This window comes from Onychostruthus taczanowskii, unplaced genomic scaffold (assembly GCF_017590055.1).
Source record: "Onychostruthus taczanowskii isolate IOZ18803 unplaced genomic scaffold, ASM1759005v1 scaffold31, whole genome shotgun sequence".
Classification (NCBI taxonomy): domain Eukaryota; kingdom Metazoa; phylum Chordata; class Aves; order Passeriformes; family Passeridae; genus Onychostruthus; species Onychostruthus taczanowskii.
In genome coordinates this window covers 7,710,699-7,733,932 of record NW_024500461.1, presented here as the reverse complement: position 1 = coordinate 7,733,932, position 23,234 = coordinate 7,710,699, and the positions used below count along the sequence as shown (strand labels likewise).

At 39.6% G+C, this 23,234-nt stretch overlaps 1 protein-coding gene across 8 annotated transcripts; it reads right to left on the bottom strand.

Annotated features, from left to right (window-relative positions):
• Window positions 1–1,271: 1,271 nt before the first annotated feature.
• TMPO (thymopoietin) lies at window positions 1,272–22,891 on the bottom strand. Of its 8 annotated transcripts, XM_041409756.1 has the most exons (11): window positions 22,468–22,891; window positions 14,641–14,767; window positions 12,942–13,097; window positions 11,297–11,397; window positions 6,609–6,728; window positions 6,402–6,497; window positions 5,743–5,853; window positions 4,834–4,923; window positions 4,686–4,751; window positions 4,438–4,529; window positions 1,272–3,153 (listed from the first exon to the last, which is right to left on the bottom strand). In XM_041409756.1, the coding sequence occupies exons 1-11, from the start codon at window positions 22,708–22,710 to the stop codon at window positions 2,862–2,864; spliced, it is 1,494 nt and encodes a 497-aa protein (XP_041265690.1). In that variant the 5' UTR covers window positions 22,711–22,891; the 3' UTR covers window positions 1,272–2,861. The 8 variants fall into 8 exon arrangements, with proteins under 8 accessions (XP_041265690.1, XP_041265683.1, XP_041265682.1 ...); XM_041409749.1 differs by lacking the exons at window positions 4,686–4,751; window positions 4,834–4,923 and having other exon boundaries at window positions 22,468–22,887; XM_041409748.1 differs by lacking the exons at window positions 4,686–4,751; window positions 4,834–4,923 and having other exon boundaries at window positions 6,402–6,728; window positions 22,468–22,889.
• Between the last annotated feature and the right edge of the window lie 343 nt (window positions 22,892–23,234).

The window sequence follows — 23,234 nt, the reverse complement described above, 5'->3', positions numbered from 1 at the left end:
TCCTTCTTGAAAATGTGTTCTTAGACACTACTGAAGCTTTCACACTCTCACCATGGATCAGACGCTGTAAGATTAATCTCCAGACTGCAAGTGAAATCCTCTAGTGATCCACAGCCTGATAGCAGCCAGGCTCCCAAGACTGGCTGCATGTTGAAAGATTACCACAGAATTTAAAGGGGAAAATATAAGCTGTGTTAACTCCAATTCAGACAGGAAATCAAGACCTGCCAGGTTTTCAGCACAGCATTCTGAGCAGTATGACCAATCATGAGAACCAAACTCAACATTGTCATGCCTATTTAACTTCCACAGACCTTTTCCAGGCTTGTAGCGCTTACCCTAAATGGGACTTCTGAAAACATACATACTACATCAGAATCATTTTTGCAACTGGATTTTGGATACTAGTCCATAAAGTTGCTCTATTTTGACATTGTTTCTGAAAGTTCAAGCTGGCTCTGTCTAAAAAACAAGATGAACTCATGAAACAAAAGTGAGTGTGTAAAAGGAAGAAAAAAAGGAACATCAGTGCCTACTGCTTCAGCACTTTGATACAGAGACTACAGTATAATTATATTATACTCCAGCGTAACTTATACAGCAGTAGTTAGAAGGCTTTAAGCACATACAGCTCATAGCACTACTATGTGTTACTTAGAATACCATGAAAAATTCATCTTTGGTAGCCAGGGCTACCTCACACCATTAAATGTCTGAAATATAAAAAACCCCTTCCTTTCTTGAAGATGCAATGCCTTCCCAACTACGACTGAACTAGATGTGGGTTACTTTGAGGACTTTTCTAAACAACTATCATCTGTGATGTAACACTGAAGTTGAGACCATTCTCCAAAACAGAGCAAAAATGAAAGAATGATGACATTTAATTTTAACACAATTCAGTTTGCAGTATGTTTTGATTGTAGCTTGTTTTTTTTCTTTGATGATGCTAATAGTATCCCTGGAGTATTTCATGTAACTAGGAAAGAGATTTATTTTACATTGAAACATGCAAAGTGATGTGAGAAATAATTTAAAGTGAAAAGAAAGATCCTTTAGCATTGAAGAACAATTGAAAGCTATCTTCTCCCCCCATCCAAATTAAAGGCCCAACATAGGCTAAAGGACTATGGCACAAAACTGATACTGCAAATATGATGATATTCCTCCCACCAGGTGACATGAACTGAGTTTATTATCAGATTTTTAATTATTTTTCAATATGGAAGACTGCAGCAGCACAAAATGACACCACTGATACATCATTTGTCTTGCTTTTGCTGCCTTTCAGCAATGCATTTATTTTGATAAGGAAAATCCACACACATTAAAATCATTTTTATTTTTCTCCATTTTTGACACCAAAAGTGAATGTCTTATGTTACAATTCCCTATAGGATGGACACAAGTTTAGCTATTTGGATTACTCAAAAAAGCAGTTTAGAAGGAAAAAAAACATTAAACAAGAAAAAAACCCCAAAACTATTGCTTTGCTACAAATTCCCATGTTTGTCCCAAAGTTCACAGAAAGTAAAGCTTCCCCATAGCTATAGTCTACACAATATTTGTACCTAGAGTAAAAAGATATTGACTATTAACTAATGTTCTCAGCTTTTTATAAGTAGCACTTTAAGAATAAGTAGTATGATTTATTGCAATTTTGTACCAAGCAATAAGACTGAACATCTGTATGCTGCAGATTTAAGCACACCAAAAATGTATACATTCATTTTGAAAAGATTTTTGCTTATCACTCTTCATTGGTAGTAGTGAAGTCAGCTGCCTGCTCAACCAAGTTACACAACAGAGAGTGTTTCAGCATGCTTCCACTGAGAAAAATAGTCAATGGCATGAAAGTAGTAAATCTCACCTTAAAAGATGAAACTAGCAGAAAATGCAGCAATGCCCTCTTCATACAAGAATAAAACTTCATATGGAATTTTCACACTTTGAGAATACTTCTCTACATGAATATTTAAAGATAATCACATAAAGCTGTGTTGGAAAGACCTCACTTTTTTAAAAAAGAAAAAAAGACCACTGCTAATGTTGGAATTTTGACTGCTTCAGATAACAATCCTGACCCAAAAAAGTATTTTAGTAGCAAAGTATTATGATGTCGTTTTTATTTCCCACACATATTACTAATAAATAAGTTCCTCTAAGACATCTCTTGCCAATTAGAATTGTATTCAGCTGCTACAACACTGTAAGCACTAAAATGAAGGGATACATTTAAATGAAGTTACACTTAAACAGAGTTACTAATATGATACTAAGACTGTTACAGAAATGCAAACAGGTTTACAGTTACATTTACTAAAAAGTTACAGTAATCTACAGAAAAGGTTGCTGTTGTACTCTCTCTGCATCCTAAGAGATCAAATTCAGTTGTTACTGAAAAATGCATAAAGAAACGCATTTCCCTTTTCCCACGTTAAAATCCTTCTCCGCTATAGTCTAGAGACAAAAGTACAACTTCTTTTCTGTACAAAGGAAAAGCTTTAAAAACACAGCTTCACATTTTACTACATTTTTGCCCTTCTCAGCTTCCAAGTTCTTGCAAAAACAAATATACATTTTCTCAAAAGTGAATTTAAAGGATGTCCACATTAAAAAAATAAAGCCTACAAAAAGTTCCAAGATTTAAAAAAATGTTACTCCTATGGCAGTGATCTCCTACTTGTCCAAAGTCCAGAAAGTTACCGATGTCCATTTAATATTATCTTTCTTCATTTATCCAATTTATCAGGTTCCAATCACATTATTTGTAAGAAGTCCTTGAGCCGATGAGAGGGCAGAAGAGTTCTCTACAATTAAAAAACAGGAGATCAAATTGGGTGTGCCTTTCAGAAAGATATTCATTCGGCACTGCCCGGAGTGACCATTTTCAGGTATTTAGAAAAAGGATTTCCTTGATTAGTTTCCATTGACTGATAAACCAAAAACATGAAGACTGAAACAATAACAAAGAGAAGAACTTTTATCCACAGGGGAACAGGGCGTTCTTTTTTTATTGGTGGTTTCTCCGACTTGATGTCAGTCGAGGTACCGTATTTTTGCGCATACTTAGAGTAACTTTCCTCCAGTATGAAGTCACTGTGCTCTAGAGGCCGGCTTGCAGCTCCTTTGATTGGTCTACGGCAGCTAGCACTGTCAATAAAAAAAAAATCAAATTGAAATACTGCATATTTAAAAGAGCAATCTAAAGTACACAGGGAAGTTTTAGTATAATTAAAGAACTAAGAATGATTTCTGGTGAGTACAGTACCTGTAATACTACTTTTGAAGCTTGACAGATAGACATGTTAAGTTAATAATGCAGTGTTCGAGCAAACACTCTAAAGAAAACCCTCAAATGATATTTCACCCTATCCACATAAAAATGATCATAGCTGGCAATCAAACTGTAGAAAATGTCTCCCTCTGTTTGCTTTTTTAATCATTACTTATGCAGCCCTGCTGGGATTTCTAAACATAAGATTATCTCTGGCCAATCTAAATAGCTAAAATATCTACTGATGGCTAAGCCAGTACACAAAGCCAAAAGACAAAGCAGTAAGGATTAAAAAACCCCATGTACACTGCCAAGTTCCTATATACAAGGAGAACACATATATGATTTTTATTTAAAAGAGAAGAAAAAGTGGTACGGATTTAACTAGACCTCAAAAACAGGAGAGCAAACTTCAGTAGTCAGCAGACGCAGTACAGCAGTAGCAACCGGTACTATATATTCTCCTTATGGTTAAGGGTTTATGCAATTGCAGTTCAAATTGAAGCTATAATTCACATGTTGGAAACACAGGAGATGATTTCACATCTAAACATGGGAAACTTTTTCTCATATACTCTAAACAGAGGAATTTTTAAAATTACCTAATTAACTAGAGAGTTGCTTCAATTTTTAAATATAAAGACACCAAAAAACCTCCCAAAATGCACAAGTGATAGCCTTTACTAGATGCCATCCTTACTCACATTAAGAGTAATCAATATGACTGCCATCTAAAGGTAAAAATAGGGTATCTGAAAGTTCTTTCTTGCTTTGCAAAAGAAAACTCAAATATATGCTGCAAGATCTTTCCTTAATTTACAGCAGGCCTAAGCAGTTGCGTCTTGTCAAAAACTTAAATATTGCAAGTCATTACCACAGAAAAGCCCTTTCCATTTAACTTTCACCATGGAGAAATTCCAGTAATAATTCCTACTATAGTACCACCCTGTTCTCCCTCCTCCAATTTCAATAGAGAGGGGGCTGTTTTGGTTACACATCTATGTATGTAGAATGGAAGAATAGGTGGCTGTCACAAATGTCATTGAGCCAGAGTGCAAAAACTATTCCTCAGAAATCTATCAATATAATCAAAAGAAATTTCTCAGCTTAAATAGGTTTACAAGAACTGAGAAAAAAGCCCCCATAAACCTTAGAATTACCTAATTCCTGTAGGTGTTGATACTTCATAAGGGAACAATTCTTTAAGAATATCCCTTTCTACTCTTCTTTCTTCTGTAGTTCTCTCCAGCACCTAGGAAACCGAAAACAGAGGCTAAACAGACAGCAAAACAAAGAGTTTCTGCAAAGCTATCTCAGTGACCACTACCATGTGCAATTTGAAAGAATGAATGAGTCACCCAGTGCCATTCAAGAAGTTTACTTCTTGGGTTTTAGAAGTTTGTTTAACCTTAATTATTGGCAGCCATCCAGTCACTTGTGGTGTCTTAAAGCATTCAGTGATCGCCTCAGTTTCCTTTAAGATAAAGAATAAGTTGTAGAAATCCTATACACCTGTAAGCCGATGATGTAGATGATCATAAAAACTTAACCATCACCTCTATCATGGCTGTGTTGAGCAGATCACAGGACTGGTTATGACCAACATGATTTAAAAAGCACTGATGTGGGCAATCTGTCTCTTCTTGCTGTAATAAACCATACAGTATGCTGTAATAAACCACAGTACAGTAAAATACTGACTGAAAAACCGCATCAGCAGTTTGGAATAGAACATCAAGTTGACCCACAACATTCTATTTAACAACTAAGTCTACATTGCAGTCATATTGTAAATGAAGTGTTAATAGCAGCTTTATCTAGAGCTACATGAACAGACAAACAGCATCTCGTAATGTAAAATTCCACATTACAGTATTACATTAATACAATCACATATACTTGCAGGTGCTTTAGACAGTTCTCCAAGAGATATAATTTTTGACAGCTTGAATAGGTTAACAGTAAAAGAATTCTTTTCTTTCTTGATAACTGTCAGGAATCTACAGATGCTTTTTTAATTCAGGCATTTGGTCTAAAGTAATTCTACTACTTAATTCCCTAAATTAAAGCACGTTGCGTTTTTTCAGGATAGGCTGATTTACAAGCTCAAAGGGAGATAACCCAAGTCTACTCTACTTTGAGCTACAAAGAATTTAAAAGAAAAAAAAAAAATCTACATTTTGTTCAGAAAAATAGCAGCACAAGGAGAAATAACACATCAAAACATATTTGTCTTAGGAAAAAAGAAAAATCAGATTTTCACACACACACCCAAATCTGAAAGGGGAAGATGAAAATGAGTTTATACTCTGTTTTATGTCATGGGACAACACTAGTTAGTTTTGACTGGTGTCACCTGGGCAGTGACATCCTCCACCCCCTCTGTACTAAGAAGTAAGCACATACACACAAGAATTTTGTTCACAGAGAGTAAGCAAGAGCAATCTAAGTTTTAATTTATTTACTTCGGCTGACATCAGTAGTTTCTTTGGTGTTCTTCTGGGCATGTCTGAGAGTTCACTGACTGACAGTGTAGGAGCTGCATGCTTGAAATTTCCAGGCACCCTATTGCCAACCTGCCGAGATTCAAAATTGTTCAAACTCAGAAACAGCCAAAATACAAAATGAAAAGGGGCAAGGTGGCAGAACCAAAAAACAAAACCTTTATGTGCATTGAATATATGCATGTTAGAAGTTAACTGAAGAAGGTTAAAAAGATGCTCCAAGATCAGCAAAGAAAACACACTGCTTATCATTCCAAGTAGTTTCTTTTAAGCCGTTTAGAAACATAAAAGCTATTTAGTTCACAAGAAAAGCCAAACTTCAAAGCAAATACTCTGCATGTACTTAAATAAAGTAAGTATCTAAGCTTTTAAAGTGGTTCTTTTCAGCCCTCCCCCCAAACGACATTAGATGGGACCTAGGTGTTGACCTAGTCCCATCTCAAAGTGAAGAGTATTAGGTACTAAAACAAATACTGAGTATGTGTTTTTAAAAACTACTGAATAGTCTTACTTTCCTTAAAACAGTCTTCTATTTGACCAAAATAGAAGGATTTTGTCAGTGGAGATGTATTACAGAAGAATACCACAATTGATTAAACATATTTACTAGGCATATTTACTAGGGTCTCGTTGCTTGCAGCCAATACAGTTTCATTTATGGGAGTACTCTCTGATATTACAGCATCATCTACAGGCAACTGTGCTGTAGCTTCCACCTGTTTGTTTAAAACAAACAAAAGACAACAATTGAATAAAAGAGCCACTGGGTCCCGAAGAGTGAGAGAAAAAAAAAAAAAAGCTTGTCTATTATGAAAGCCTCTCATCACCCTTTTTCTTGGTGTTCTTCTTGACACTCTTGTAGACTCCCTAGAAAATGCCTGCAGAGGTCCACTTTTTGAAGATCCACTTGTCCAGACAGTCTCAGTAACTCCATCTTGAGAATAGGTCTATTCAAGCATCAAACACATGATCATACACATGAAAACCACCTCCAAACATCAGATACTCACAACCAAAAGCCAAAATAGCATGCACACTCCAGAAGCAACATGTCTACAATCAAAAAACTGTGGATCCTAATGCATTCAATAATGAATAGCTAGCTAGATTAGTAGCATTGACCAGATTACTTATATTTGAGCATATTGCTGTTCAAATACAGAACTGAATAGATCATGCCCAACAGTAAAAACTGCTAATTTCCTCACTGCCCTAGAATGAGCTAACATGAGGAGTTACATCAAGTCATGCACAGCAGACATGACGCTTTCAGTCCCATTGCATTTCCTGCCTACACACACATACAAAAATAAATCTATGAGCATAAGCAGAAAGCACCACCTTTTTCTCTAAACAGACAGGGTGCTATTTTCTCAAGCAGAGCTGGCCACTGTTTATGCACAGCCACCTATATAGGTGGCTGTGCATAAACTAGTTTCAACAGGAACTAGTCTTGACCCACAGGGATCAGGGAGAGACACTTAGTGATCTTAAAAGTTTCCACATACAGGGCTGAAACTAGCAATTTTCACATAACAGCAGGTTTAAACAATCAAGCCTGACACAAATCTCTCACAAATTGAAGTAACAGCATGAAGCACCAATCTTTTATAGCCATTAACAAACGCAGATCATTCCCTATGCTTTACTGCAAGTTTCATGCTCAAAGCAAATATTCCCCTCAACACTAATTCCAAGATGGAAAGGGAGATGTGGATCTGCTTCACCTAAATTACATACAAGATTTTCTTTTTGATTTGGTTAAGTTTAAAAATCATTACTTTTTTAATACTCTTACCATTGCACATTAACACCTCATACAGTGATGTATTACCAAGTTTTTGGAAGTTACACTCCTTGTTAAATAAAATTATACACTGCAACTGTCAGTTACAGGTTCAATAGTGGAAATGACCTCACTAGAACAGTACCAGCCCCAAAACAATGCATTAAGAGAACTGGCTGAAAAGTATTTATTAATTGAGAGGGGACAGTGAAACTAGATGCTGAGCTGCTTTATGGTTTTATGACAAGTTCTGTATAACAGCTACTACGCACACAGCAGAGGGAGCACAAGTGTTTCACTTCATTGCAAAATCACTGAAGTACTTCATAAAACAAATGCACAGACATCATGTCCAAACAGATTCAGGTATTTTTTTTTAGAATTGTAGATTTCAGCCTAATTCTCCAAAATTTTTTACAATTTTAACAGACTTTTGATGAAACATCTTCTAACCCCTTCTTAAACATTTACCAGACCCTCTATTCTATTCCCTCCTGCAACCTATAATCACAATTCCCCACCTCAACCTCGTACACTTTCTATTTGAGAGCTGCTCTTTAGAAACTTAGAGAAAAAATACTAATTTCAGAGTGTTTCTACTCCAAATATCTACTAAGGAAAGCAGGAAGGCAAATTCACTCATACTAATAACCCCATTTCAGACATTCCAGACTATTTGACTATGAATTACTTATCTTTAACAAAAGTTAGAAGAACTTCATTAAAACCTGCCTCTCTTCTTCAGATGCTTTAATCATATGTTTTAAGCACCAACTTTCAATTTTTTTATTGCATGAAAAGTATAGGAAAAACCAGAATCTACTCCATAAAACCCATCCAGATTTCAGTAGAACACAGTCAACAGACAAAATAAAGAAGAAATAACATTTGTTGTCTACAGTTATAATTATCCTCACTGACAACAGAGCAGGCCTCTAACCCTATCAAAATGTAACGCTCATGTTGGGTACACCAACACCCTGTAACGTAACCAGAGAAACTACAACAGTGCGGTACACACTGTGTCTGCTTCTAACTGTCAAAGAACTCACGAGCAGCGGAGCTAGAGATTATGACTTTACCTCAGCTATCACTTACCAAGTTACTATACAGGTAGTAAAAAAAAAAAAATAGATGGAGGAGTAGGGGAACACAGCACATGCAGAATGTCACTGTACAACGTTTCAGGAGAGAGACTAGTTCTACATTGCTCCTTAACATTTACATTGTTTAGCCTGCCTCCTTCTGCCCAATGTCATTTATTATGACATGTCAGGCTCAGTTTTGAGCTCCTACTCTAGATTCACCTACTGGATGAGAAGAGGGCATCTAAATTAGGGTTTTCTGCCAACTTTTTACAATGAAGAGGTAATTAAACACAAACAGCTGAGCTCAAGTTTCTCCAGCCCTCCAATGCCAACTGACTGATTAGACCCATATTCAACCTCCCCACCCAATTTCTTTTGCAGCAGTCTGCCTAATAATTATCTATCTACTTGCACTCTCTTCTCAAGAGAGCAGCTACATCCAGCCATGCCAAATGACAAACAGTCTTGTAAGCTACGTATGTCTGGTCTAAAACCAGTGCTGCACAGGACCTAGAAGTAACTAGCAAGTCTGCTCACGCCACACTGCCCACCAGCTCAGCCTCACCATGCTTCAGACACTCAATCTTTGTGCCAATGCACAACAGTTGAAATAGTTCTGCAGAATGAGTATAGGCCCTAGACACATTGCTGAAAACCTACAATGCAATTCCACAGGAAGAAGAGGGGGAAAAAAAAACTCTTCTCCACATTCTGGTTTTGTTCTCAGCAAAATACATGACTATACGCATTTGCTAGCCAAAAGCATTAAGTTGTTCTTGGCTTCAAGAAGCTGCAAAATTTAACTGGGGGTGGGTGGGGCTGTTTGTTTTGGGTTTTTTAGGAGGTTTTGTCTGTTTGCTGTATTAAAAAAAAAAAAAAAACAAAAAACCAAAAACCCCCAAACCAAACAAGAAACAATCAGTTCAAAAGTAAAAGGTTTAATAAACTAAAGAGAGTCTCTGAAGAATTTGGCAATTTTGAAATTTTTTGATTATTCTTTTGATTAACTCCTGGTAATTAAAATATGCAAGTTGCAAAATATTGCATCTGTACTGCACGTGTAAGATTGCCAAAAGAGTAGTGACTTGATACTAATATAGTGAAAATGGATGATAAAAAATTGAGTAAACAAATCATCACTTAAAATGCCACAAAAGTACCTCACTAAATCTCTCTTATTCTGTAAGCGAGTTCCTGAAGACTACAAGTTTTGTTTGTTGACAGCAGAATTAAATACCTTTATTACACTGAAGCTGACAGGGTTTTCTGGCAGAATAATAATTTTGAACAAAGTGATTCTTAAAATACAAGAATCTAAAGATTAAGATGCTCATTATAAAGACCATTACAAGCAGATGTTGCCTCATCAAATTAAAGAATGTTTGGTGCATTGAACTGTGTGTGTGTTTTAATTTTTGAAGCAAATTCTCTTCAGCTTGCACCCTAAAACTCTGCCTTAAAATAAGCAAACTAGTTATGGATCTCCATAGCTGTGTTGTATTACTCAAGGTCATAGAGCAGCATTTCAGCCGCTTTAAGATACATCCATAACTAAAGCATGTTCATACATATACACACAATCTAAATAGCAAGCTGGCATTTAACAAAGTATTGAGAAAATTCACTGCGATCTGCTAAAATACACCAAGCAATTAACAAGTCAGATTCTGACTCAATGACTGTTTCTTTACAAGTCCTTTACTGTAGCATAACTCCACGACTTACTGGACAGATGAACAACACTCTAAAGACTCTTAAATATCCTAAGCTGGGGAAGAGGGTATTTGGTGACACTTTCACATCAGATGGACAGATCACCATCAACTACCAAACTCTGCATTCAGCAGTGTGAAAATCAGAGGTGCTTCTGTAAAATGCCTCTTCCATCAAGACAGCAGAACTAATATTTATAAGTAAAGACAGCTGGGAGATCTACACTTGTTATTTATTCTTCTTCTTCACATGAGAAGTTTTTCAACAAATTTGGGTCTACTCTAGTACTGCTGCTACAAACATAATTGAAGAAAAAAACATTACACAGACAGCTAGTGTATGTGTGTACACACATACACACACCTCTACATACAGGCATATACCCAAACACATTACTTCACCGATTACATTTAAATGAGCCATTAAACAGTATTTAAAATGCATACCTGTATCTGCAGCTATCTAATCATATATATAGTATGTATTCAAAAACACTCGTTAAAAAAAACTAAAAGCCCCACACACTCCTTTTTCCTAACTTTTCTTTTTTTGAGAAACCACTGCTTTTATTAAACCAAGTTGATTATGAGCATCCAACAGAAAGCCATCAGCCCATGGGACTTAATCTACCAGGTTTCCAAAACTAAGGTTACCTACTATTCTTCTCTAGGAGGTGCTACAGCAGCTGGCAAGTCAGACAAACAGCTTTTAGCAGACCATAACTTTGAACATTATCAGACATGCTAAAAACAGCCACTGTAGTTAATTCACAAGATTTTCATGCTATATTAGAACAGGCTTCCTAAAAGAACTTTTAAAAACCATCATGGCTCATTTAGCCAAATGTGATGTTAAAGGCAGCAAGGTGTTTAGTGAGCACATCACCTGCAGTTAGTAGCTGTTCCACATGCCACTATGACACACATACCTGGTTGTGTTCAATGACTCTTTTTTGTTTGAGTGCTACTGGCGTCTTCGTCCTGGCTTTCAGAGGTTCTCGCTTCTCAAGCCTCAGCTCAGTCTTCGGATCTGCAATCAGTTTTAATATAACTAGTTTCTATAACACTACTGGTTATTGTACTAGCGGAAACCAAATGTATTTTAATAAAAATTCATTCTGAGAAGCAACATAATTCTTATGAGTTACCATTTCCTTAAAAAGCTGTGAAACAGGTATATTTCTCTACTAAATGTATAAGAACAAAGACTTTTGAAGAACAACTTTAAAATTATTTGAAAGCACTGATTCACATATTTACCTTTTTTTGCTAAAAATCCTACATTTCAGATAAGCCTTGACAAATCCAGCAGTTCCATTTAGAAACTGCTATCAAATCGCAATTCCTTCAACCAAAGTACCATTCTATTATGGACTGTAGTAAAGGTTTTGAAGCTTGTCCATGTTGTTTGAAATTGTTAGCTTAGTTTCCTCTAATATAAGTCCTTTTATATAAAACCCCATTTTTGCCCCATTTTTGATGCAGTAGAAAGGGGAGTAGTTAGCAGTCATCTCACCAATAAAAGGATGCATTATTTCCACTGCTTTTGTAAAATTCTAATAGCTTTACACCAACATATTTAAGATTTAATAATAAAAAAACTTTTTTTTTAGGGGAGAAGGGGAATATTTGGGTTTGAGTTTTTTTCCCCCAGTATGTGAACAGTTCAGTATTTATATGAGGAATATCTAATTATAAGAAGTTAGCTGTCAGTTATGACTGGGCTCTTGGCTGTCCCAAACATCAATAAATCAATCTCTAACATCCTTTCCCCCTTAAAAGTGCAAGATATAGAAGTTGAAAAATAAGCCCAAATATGCAAGGGAGATCAACCCAATTACTATTTGTATTTCAACCCTTTCTGTCCTATGTCCATGGAAATTCCTGTAAAAAACAAAACAAAACAAACCCACTCCCAAAACCAAACCACACTGAATAAGCATCTTCTAACACTCCATTCAAGCAATTCTTTAAAACCTGTGCTGTTTTTATTTTTTGTAAATTGCACAATGGTGTGTTTTCAGTTCCACTTCCCCCACCACCACACATGCTTGATACTAAAACCCACAAAACACACACCCAGGACCAACCAATCAACCCACCCCCAACTAAGTCCATAAGGAACAGAGCATAAAAGGAGTTGAATCATAAGTGTTAGCCATTAAACAAAAAAGAACAAAAATTTAATAAACAAACATTCATTCACTATCCCACAGTAAATAACTACTGTGAGCACCATAAGACAAAATTGGACGTACTTAAGTATGAAGTGCAAAGAATATTGAAACACACAATATGTAGTTCTCCTGTCTATTGGATTTACGGTCTCCATCCAGTCTGGGGAAAATGGATATAAGGGACCAAGTCAGTAGTAGAAGGTTTCCTTTCCCAGAACAGACACCTGGATCACTGTGCTGGTACTCCATGATCACTTGATCATGACTGACATGGCCCACAGCAGTATCTCTCAGCCTTGCCCAACAGCAGGATCATACCTCTTCAGGTTATTTCTACTGCAAGTATTACTCATGTATAATTTGAAAGGTTCCCATGCAAGTTCCACTCGAGTCTTACCTTCCTCATTGTCACTGTACTGGTCAGAATCATTGTTTCCATTTTGTCTGGTGTTCTCAGTAGTGGAAATCGCTGGGAGAGGCACGGGTGCCTTCAGGTCAGGACCTTGTTCCATCAGTTTCAAAAGCTTTTTCTCATAAAGTTTCCTTGTAGTAGCTATAACAAGAAAGGATACATGCTAAAGAAACAGTTTTAATCTTTCCTGACTTGACTGATAGAACTTGGCTGTTACATATTCTTTGGAAATTTTTGAACATAATGTTTTGTTTATTTTAATCAGTTTGTGTAGCCCAGAGTATCTCTCCCTATATATATGTGTGTGTGTACAGACACACACCTCTAGATACACAACTCTGCCTCTAAGGTCTCTAACTTTTCAGTTTAAGAAAATACTTAGATAAACTCAGACCTGAAAGTTATAGAAAGGAAATCTGTGGAAGGAAATTTACCCCCTACTTAGATGTTTTGCTTCATATGCTGCAATATACAAGTTGTTATTCTCTTACCCTGGAATTAATTCCCCTGCCTTTGCCTTGTAGTCAAATTCAGTCCAATAAGCATCAGAGGTGATGCAAGCAAGCAGCAACAACAGAACTTTCTGCTTGCTGCTGTCTAGACATCAGGTTGGCTTGCTTGAGCTAAGAGGACAGCTGTCTAAAACATTTTAAGTCTACCACATACTTCCACATCTGGACTTTGTTGACAAAAATCTGTAGAGATGACTGGTGCCTGAGCTGTCAGCTGCAGAAAATAAAAATCTAACTTTTGAAGTTTTCTGATAAGAGGAAATCACCATTTAAAAGAAATGGCAGCCTCTCAAGAAAGAGTCCATACCCTCTAAGAATTAAAGGCAATAAATTAGACCAACAGTAAATGCCTTTCCAGTGGACTACATAGGTTCTTGAGTACTATCCAAGAAGTACAGGATGAAAGGCAAGGCATGCAGAATCAGCTAACTGAAAGTATTACAGATAAGACTTTGAATAAGCACAGGACTGCAGGCTCAGTCATGGACACTTCCATCCATCCAGGATTTCAAGAACATTCCACAGAAGGCTCTGCATACTACAGACAACAATCTTTTTTTCGAGAGTTGTGAAATCAAATTCCCTTGCCATTAGGCTACTGCACAATCTGAAAGGCAAGGCACTTTGATCTGACATCACAGACCAGTGCCCAAGGCAGGAGATTAGGCTGGGGTCAGGACTACTCCTGTTATAGGCCAGCACAAAAGACAGAATGCTAGGCTAGAAAAAAACATTAGCAAAGGAAAACATTACTGCACAATGCAGTGAGTAGGAAATGCTCTAGGGAAAGGGAAGTTCCCTGTTCTCATTCTGCTCTCAATACTATTAGGTTATTACGTAAGACTTATCTCCTAGTTAAGTGGGCCCAGATCTAAACCTTTGTATCAGAAGACCTAACTACCCCCGCACTGAACTTTAACTAATAGTTACACAGCTTCAGAAAGAAGTTGGAACATCTCCAGCTGGCCTAGAACAGGAGAAGCAAACTGCAGAATTGCCGACCTGCAATGCTTCATGACTTCTCAGTGTAAAGAGTTCAATGAAAATATCCTAGGTGGGAAGCAGGATTGCAACAGTACTTGTACTAAAAAGTAACTGTATCAGCAAAACTCCACAAGTGAGCTACGGTGAGAAATAAAACAGATTAGTATCTACTAGTCCAATTGACCTACCTACAATTGGGCCAGGATTTACTCCATACTTCATAAGTTGCTCTTGAAGGTCTTCATTACTCATCTCTGTTACATCGAGGCCATCCTTCTCCTCTGGTCTGGGTTTGTCAGTTTTCTTAGTAGCTTTCTGAGAACAGGAAGGAGAAGTGAGAGACGGTGTTTCCAGTTAATACTGAACGCATCTTTTTCTTCTAAGGGAACAGGAAAACAGTGTACTAAACATATAAATCCAGAAGAAATTAATTCTATTCTTATCCATGATCACTACTAAAGCCTATGTGAAACAGTACAAACATTTACCCCTACTAAGAAAACATGTACAAGTTTTCTGCTTAGGAATGAAATACCCATTACAAGTCACCTCTTAAAATCACTCATTCTGGTCTTGTGTTTTAATTTGAAGTTCAAGTATAGAGTGGGAAGGGATTCTTTCCTGTGACTGGAGAAGCAAGCTTCTAGCCATTTCACTATCACTACACAAAACTACAAATATTAATATGACATTGGCATTTCTTTGCATTATTTTTCTACCAGATAGGTCATTTCCTCCTGTAATGATATGGAACAAGTTCTTTAGCATCTACATACTTTCAACCAAGTTTCCAAAACCCCTATTACTACTTGTCCTGTCATTCTCTGTGAGATTACATGATATTACAAGGTGAGTACAGGAAAGGCAAAAATCAGAAACAGTCTCATATTTTCAAAATCCTCCTTGTCTGCTTAGGCCTCTGCTACTTGTAGCTCTAAAAAATTCTAAACCCAACTCTGGCAACACTACTTGAACACTTGGCAATGCACCATCACCACATGCAGATGGCTATCAAAATAATCTGCTGAGATGCTACTCCTAAATTAGCAGTTTCCACTCAATCCAAACAGAGTGATCATAACACTTCAACTTGGGAAGCCTCTGTTGCTACAATAGAGATTGTAAAAGTGAAGAGGTAAGACACAAAAAAGCATGTTTAGGATTTGCATGCTCTTTACTAGAGAGACCTTGATACTGCTTTTAAATAAGTCACAGTTGTACCTCAAAGTTGCATTATATAAACAGAAACAATTTCTGCACTTAACATTTTTCTCAACTCAGTTGTCCAGAGGGCCTATCTGTTTTTTGGACTTTTTTTGGTACCAACAAAAGACACATTCCAAATACAAATAGGCTATAAACACTCAGTAACGATTAACAGGTCTTTTCCTTGTGGCATTTTATAAGATAGCAACAAAACACTTCAAAATTATTTACATGAGCTAATAGTATCTATCTAAGTATTAATGCAAGTTCAATATTTGTTTGCATGCAAGCTTGGTCTTGCCTTAAATATCTTGGTATTTTAAAACTAAGCAGGGACTGAATGAGGGTTTCCCAAATATATCTGACTCCAAATTTTCCTCTGACTTCTGGATATTACAGCACAATAAGCTTAAAATCAGCTGCTGAAAAGCAACAGAATCTCTAAGGATCATGGCATTTCTTTAAGAAATAGACTCCAAACAGTCCAAAGAAAGTGCAGGGTCATTAAAGAAACATATTTGACTAAACACAGATTTACAGTTCACTTTATCAGTCATTTCACTCCTAATTAGTTTTTGCAGCAATTGAGCCATGCACAAGAAACAATCAACCTGCAGCTGCATGAGACTTTTATTCACTTTTGAACATGTTGGTCATAACATAATGCAATATTTAACTTGACATAAATTTTAATTTCATATTCAATGTGTTTTTTTCTGGACTACTGAACTGTCCAAACAGAAAAAAGTTCTGAAAAAAATGCAGGGTTTTCTTGTTGAGATCTGTTTAGACTAATGACAGCTCTGGTGTTTGCCCCCATCACCAAGCAGATTAATCAAGATACTAGTCCATATTTCAGAAAAATACTACCATGGTACAGCAAATCAACATTCCAATGACACTTCAGAGAAACTGGAATCCTAATGCAATGTATCTCTCCACCTTTGTTCACTTAGAGACCACAGAAGAGACTACAGCAATATACACCAGAAAAACTACTCAGCATTCTGGATGCTTTACAGAAATCTCAGCCATCAGAAATCTAACTGCAACTATTGAGTACCAGGGTACTCTAACACAAGTAAACTTACACATCTCATGGCTTCTTTGTGGCTTTTTTTCCTTCAAAATACCATTTCACTTTTTCCTGCACTACTGTCACAAACAGAGATCATCAAAACAGCCAGTTTCAGGAAAGAAAAAGAGTAGGGAGGGGATGAAGGAAGTTGAAAGTAATCTGTGTTCTTCAATAATTGGGCCAGATGTGTTGATTTTATGTTCTGCAAGGTCACAGCTTTTACTTTTGAACACCTATTCTCCTTAGAGCAGGAGCAAATTACTTCCCTCGTACAAGTAGCAAGCTGCCATCTAACCATTCACTGGACCACAAAATGAGTTCCTAGAAGCATAAGGCTGGATAGAAGAATTTCTCACACCTCAGCTGTGGTATGACAGCGTCAACTTCAGCAACAACGTGAAATTTAATTACTACTACTATTATAGTAAAATGCATCACTGCGCTTCCTGTGACTCAGGACAACTTGTCTGCTGGACTACACCATGAGACAGATCAAAAGAGCTAGCCTAAAAGTTTAACATTGTTAATTAAATACAAACAAACCTAAAAAACCCACACCCTCATTTACCTGTTTTAAGATCACTAGCAAAATTTGTCTTACTGTGGTGCAGAGATGAAGCACTTGAAATGAAATTGTGGCAGAATTTGCCAATGTAAGGTAGTGCCACTGACCATTTTACCCATAATGTAAATAATACAGATAATACATCCAAATCTAGGTAAATATTTTTGCAACAATATACCCAAATCAATAAATCCTTATCTGAAGATCTTCCAATCCCATCCAGAGCTCACAGCATAAAAAATATTTCTAGTCATTGCTATTTTTTAGAAAACAGAAGATGGAAGATTATATGCATACTTCACTTGAGAGAGATTTGTTCACATCAGAAACAGCAATTTGGTAGTGGTATCTGTCAGGCTCAGTTTCCAATTGCCTAGGAACTAACTCTTCAAACAAGCACTGAAGTGAATTATAAGCATGGGGCTGCCACACAGCATTCTCAGCACTAGGGCCACAGAAAAACAACAGCATAAGAGAAGTTAATCTTCTCCAAGTATCATCTCTTGACAGCACAAAGCTTTCACATTCTTTTGCTAGCAAGAAGAGCAGACAATGCCAACAACCAGAATTCAGCCTAAGAACCTACCCCTTACCTTAGGCATTCCTGCTGAATGGAAATGAACAGCCAGAGAACAGCTTAATTAGGCAAACTTCATAAGTGCCTGTATTAGTCCTAGCACTGTCCCAAAGACAAGCATAAGAAACATGTTGAAGAAGCCATTAAATAATAAAACCAACAACTATGGGACATCACCAAAAACTATTTTCAAATCCCAAGTTAAATGGCATCTACATCAGGATACACAAGGATTTTAATCCCAAACAGGTGCAGTTTCATCACTAGACACAAAAAGGGTCAGGGCTTATTTACAATTTCTCTGAATGAGGTAAAGATAGGCTAAAGAAAGCCCAAATCACACCAACACAATGCTGCTTAATTCTCCAGTTTGCAGAGTTCCCTCTGGTAACAAATATCTATTTATCTTAGGAGAGGTGAAGTTAAGGAACTGGATATGCAAAGTGTTAATAACAGATTTATACTGTGAAATAGATAGGTCTTTATTTCTCTTGTACTTTTTATTCTACCATACACAATCATTTCCTGCAGTAGAATTTCCTTTTTTAAAAATCAAGTCCTACTGAGTTTTTTAACCTTAAAGGCCTGGAGACAATATTTACCAAGAGCTACAGGACTGACAAAATAAACAATGGAAAGGGAATTATGCAGCAGCAATTCAAAAGATACTGATACACACAACTTAGAGAATTCACTACCTTTTAACCTTAATTAGTAAGTGCCAGATTTAAAATTTCCAAGCCTGTGTACAGTAACAGTCATAAATTATAAGATTATGGACTATTCAACCCTTCCACCCCCTTCTCCTCCCAGACACTAATTTCCATGTTACTTGGTGCAGGAAATGCACCCACTCAAAATCTGAAGGTGCAGAACAGCCTGGCAGGACTTCTCACTGTAGTGGGAATTACTTTATCACCTCATCCCTGCTGCCACAGCTTTCTCTCAGCCAGCAGACGAGCGCTTTTTAAAAGGCCACAAAGGCTTTAAACTGCATTCTGGGTGAACGTTTGTGTAAGCACATTGTAATGAAGACATACAGCCACACAGGAAACACCGAATAGATTCCCTGCCTTCACTGGGCATGCACAGATGCTTTACACTGCCTCACCTATCCAGTACACTTTCCACAAACCTAATCTTCATAAACTACCAGTTTTACTATTACCTTCTCTTCTCCAGTAGGGAAGGGGTTGAAGCTGTTGTGACTTCGGTTACAGATATCACAACCACAGCATTCTGACTATGAAAAGCTGGAGCTGCTCTTCATTTGCTTAGCTACTTGATCAGAACAAAAAACCTCAACAATCCAAACAAACAACTCTTCCCCCCTCGCCCCACCAAAGCAAACAACCTTACCTGATAGGTCTCATGTATGACCTTTCAAACAGGCCCTTCAGGTCCAGATGTTCCCATCATACCTTCATTAACAGGAGACATTTGACTGATCTTTTTCATATAATCACTTTAAAGGTCAAAAATATCGCCAATATATGCTTTAGAAATGATTCTTCCAGGACATGAAATACACAACAAGCTCGGTCATAATTATCTATCTATCTATGCATTTTACATTCTGAACAACTCTTGTTTGACAACAGCATCAAGACAATAGTTTTGGTACATACTTTAAAATAATGGTCCATTATTTTAAAGTACATACTTTAAAATAGGGAGGCAAAAATGTAATTTCATAGTTACTTTTCCTGTGAGCTATCTTTGCTGACATTCAGCCCATAACTAACCAGGACAAGGAGCATTCAGATGCAGATGGTTTACCCTGCAGCAAAACAGTGTCTTGCATACCTAGTTACTGTCCTCACATACCACTATGCTAAACAGGCTTAAGGGAAAGAAGCAAAAAAGTTGCTCAAAAACATTAGTAGAGCTGGAGAAGCTGGCTCCTCCAGACAGTATTATCAGACTGAGGCACAAACAGGCATGATTTTAAAAGCTTTTCCTGTTCTGGTAGGAATACATAGCCAAAGTGAGCTATATATTCTTGGGCTGGATAGAGCTAAACCAGAAGAGTGACGGATTCAAAACACATAATTTAGAAAATAATGCAAACTATAGGATTTTGTCTCTGCACAGCTTTTATCAATAGAAAATATGCACCTAAATGCATTATCCAATGTTCAGAACTTGGAAAAAGCCCACTAAAACGACAGCGTAGACAGTTCAAAATTACTAATGACTACAGCCATGTCAAAGCTCTAATGCCAGTATTACGAGACCGGGCGTAGCTTTCAGTGGCTGCAGCACGGCCATTCAGATGATTCCTTTGCACTTGTTGCCCACACCCACTTTAAGAAAAGCGATGCCTGCTCCCCTCCCGGAGCCCAGGCCAGCCGGGTGACCCCGCGCTGCCGCGGGAGGAGCCGCGGGGAGCGAGGCCCGGCCCCGGCGCGCCCCCTGGCGCCCGGCCTGCACCCCGCACGGGCCGCGGCCCCGCCCGCGCTGCCCCGCCCTGCGGCCACTCCGCTCAACCCGGGCAGCCGGAGAGCTTCTAACTATTTGCTCATAATAAGGGAAGGACGAGCGGGCCCACAGAGGGGTGGGGGAAGACCCGTTCTTTTACTTTATTCCTCCTTTCCATAAATCCTTGCAGCTCCACCTTCCTCCCTTGCCATTTATTTGTAACTTTCAGACGTCTCAGTGCTTTCCCTCCTGTCCTCTCTTAATCTTATTAAGATATTTTGCTTTGGTTTTTCACCAGAATCCCAGTCCTCTGGGATGCCAGCCTTCCCTCATTCTTCCTCTTCCTTCCAATTGTTCTGGGAGCAAATTGCTCTGGAGACACATGTGCTAATCCTTTTGAAGGACAGCTGATCAGAGAAGCCCCCTTATGCCCAAAGACATTGACAGGGACAACAGTTACTCAGGCTACAAGCAGTTGCAGAACTACTCATGTGGCACAACGAAGGCAACAAGCACACAATCATCCAAGTTTGTTTTGCTTGGGATTTTTCTGAATGTTTTGGCTGGGGTTGGTTGTTGTGGGGAGGAAGGGTAGCTCAAGGGGATGGCGACACAACACAGGGCACAACAGACCCAAATCTGAGCAGCTCTCACTACAGTATTTGCTGAAGTTCTGGAACTTCTGATGATACAGTGCGCTGATACTAACACACAAGATAAGCATAAATAGCACAGAGCCTTCCAGATATTGTTAACAAAAGTGTAGGAGTACCACCCATTCTGTAAACATCAAAAAATCACCCATAATTGTTTAAACTTAAGCACTGTGGAAAGGAAAACTCTGATCTAGGACAGGAACTAGCAGTTCTGATATGTTCCTCCTCCAACAAGCAAGAAACAAGTCAGATTCAAACTCATCCTATTTACTCAAAAGCACCTCATGAATGCGATCAGCAGACCACTCTAAGTCCGAGAAATGTGTGTTTCACTGTAACTGCACTCAGTGAATGCCAGTTAAGTGTCTGAAATAGATGCTAAGGTAAATAACTTGGTTTTAGAGATCTCTTATTCTTGAAGTTGTAGTTTTCAATTTTTTAATTCAAGAACTGTTCTCTTGGGCTTTTGAAGGTTAAAGCATGAAAGTGAAAGACCTTCAAAAGGACACCGTTTCTCGGCACTCCCTTAACTAATGACCTTTGAAACATAGTATCTAAGATACAATTAAATAGTTTCACTATCACACACATTAGAACTCCGGAAGCTGATAATCATTATCCAAGCCTTTCCTCGAGATCAGACATCTTATAATTATCAATTACAAGATTGCTTTCTCAAGATATGCAAATTTATAGTCCACTTATGAAAAGTTAAGAAAGAAATCACAGCTTCCCAAAGAGAAAAATTTCAAATGGCATCAACTTCCCCTCCTTCCTTACATGTGTAAAGTCTAAGAAAACAAGCACAGTGGACTAATTGAACAGGCACCAGAGGCGTTTTGCTATAACACACATTTTAGAGGTACGAGCAAGACGTGTACATTACGCAGACCCTCTTTACACTAAACAGCCCGCTTCATTAAGCGAAACAAACCAGCTGTTCCCTCACAGCTTCATCCTTTCATTTAGGGGCATTTACACCGAGTAGCGCTGCCGCCGTACAACCGAGGCAGCGGACCGGAGTGCTTTGCCGAGCAAGTTGCAACCTCGTGCAGTTCTCTTGCTTCGCTCCTTCTACACCGAAATAGTCTCCTTAGGGTACCGCTCGCCAAGCTACAGTAAAGGCTTCCCAATGTACAGTCGGGGGCTGTAGCACTCTCCAGTGCTCCTCGAGCCAGCCGCTCCAAAGGGCGCTCAGGGCGGGACGCATCCTGGAGGAGCAGCCGGCGGCCCCCGGCACGGACCCGCCGTCTCAGCCCGTCCCTGACGCGGGGCGGCCGCCCGGCAGCGCCGCTGCCCCTCTCCCCCAGGCGGCGGGACCGTCCCGGCCGAGCACGGTCCCGCCCTCAGCCCAGCCGGAGTCTCTCCCGACCCGCGCGGGGTCCCCGGCGCGTTGTGCCGCTCCCCGAGCCGCGGCGGGCGGGCGGAGCGGCCGGCCCCGTTCGGGCGGGAAAGCGGGCCCGAGGCTGCCGGGAAGCCGAGGCGGCGCGGGCAGCAGGCAGCGGTACTCACCCGCCCGGCGGCAGCAGCTCCGCGGCTCCGGGCGCCGAGAGGTGTGGGCTCCCGCTCCTCGTCGCTGGAAAAGTCGGGCTGCGCGAGGGCGGGCGGGTTGCGGGCGGTGAGGTGCTGCAGGTAGAGCTGCACGTACACGTCCTTGCGCTGCTCGCCGCCCGGGAGGCTCACATTGTTAGCGATCAGCTCGCTCTTCAGCTTCTCCTTGGTCAGCACCGACGGATCCGCCAGGAACTCGGGCATCGCCGCCGGCCGCAGCCGCCGCCGCTCTCCCGGGAGAGGCACCAACAAAGCGCGGGGAGAAGGGGCGGGGGAGCGGGAGGAGGAGGAGGAGGACTCGCCTGCTCCGCGCCAGGGACCAGCTCCACAGCGGGCGGGCGCGCGCACCGAGCGCTTCTTCCCAGCCAGCAATAAACTGTGTCCTGATTGGCGGGGAGAGCAACGAAGCGGCCTCGCTATTGGCTGGCGGGCGGAAAGGGGGCGGGACGCGCGGGAGCAGCGGCGTTGGTGCTTTGCGCGAGGGACAGTAACGCAGTTTAAATTCGGCTCGGGCGGGAGAGGCGCGCGGGGCGGCGCTCGCGGGCGTTGGGGGAGCGGGAGCGCGAGCGCCGCCCGCGCCCCGCGGGTCCCGGTGGCGCCGGGGCCTCTCCGGGGCCCTTTCGGTGCCCTTTCGGTGCCCTTTCGGTGACAGGTGTGTCCCGCCGCCGGGAGCGCCCCTCCGTGTCGCGAGCAGCGGGGGAGGCGGTTAACGCGATCCCAGCTACCTG

Excerpts from the sequence above, each read along its gene's own strand:
- TMPO (XM_041409756.1), bottom strand. The coding sequence starts at position 22,710 with ATGCCCGAGTTCCTGGCGGATCCGTCGGTGCTGACCAAGGAGAAGCTG. Across the intron at positions 14,768-22,467 it reads GAGCTGCTGCCGCCGGGCGG|AAAGCTACTAAGAAAACTGA; the intron begins GTGAGTACCGCT and ends TCCTGTTCTCAG. Across the intron at positions 11,398-12,941 it reads GTACAGTGACAATGAGGAAG|ATCCGAAGACTGAGCTGAGG; the intron begins GTAAGACTCGAG and ends AACTGATTGCAG.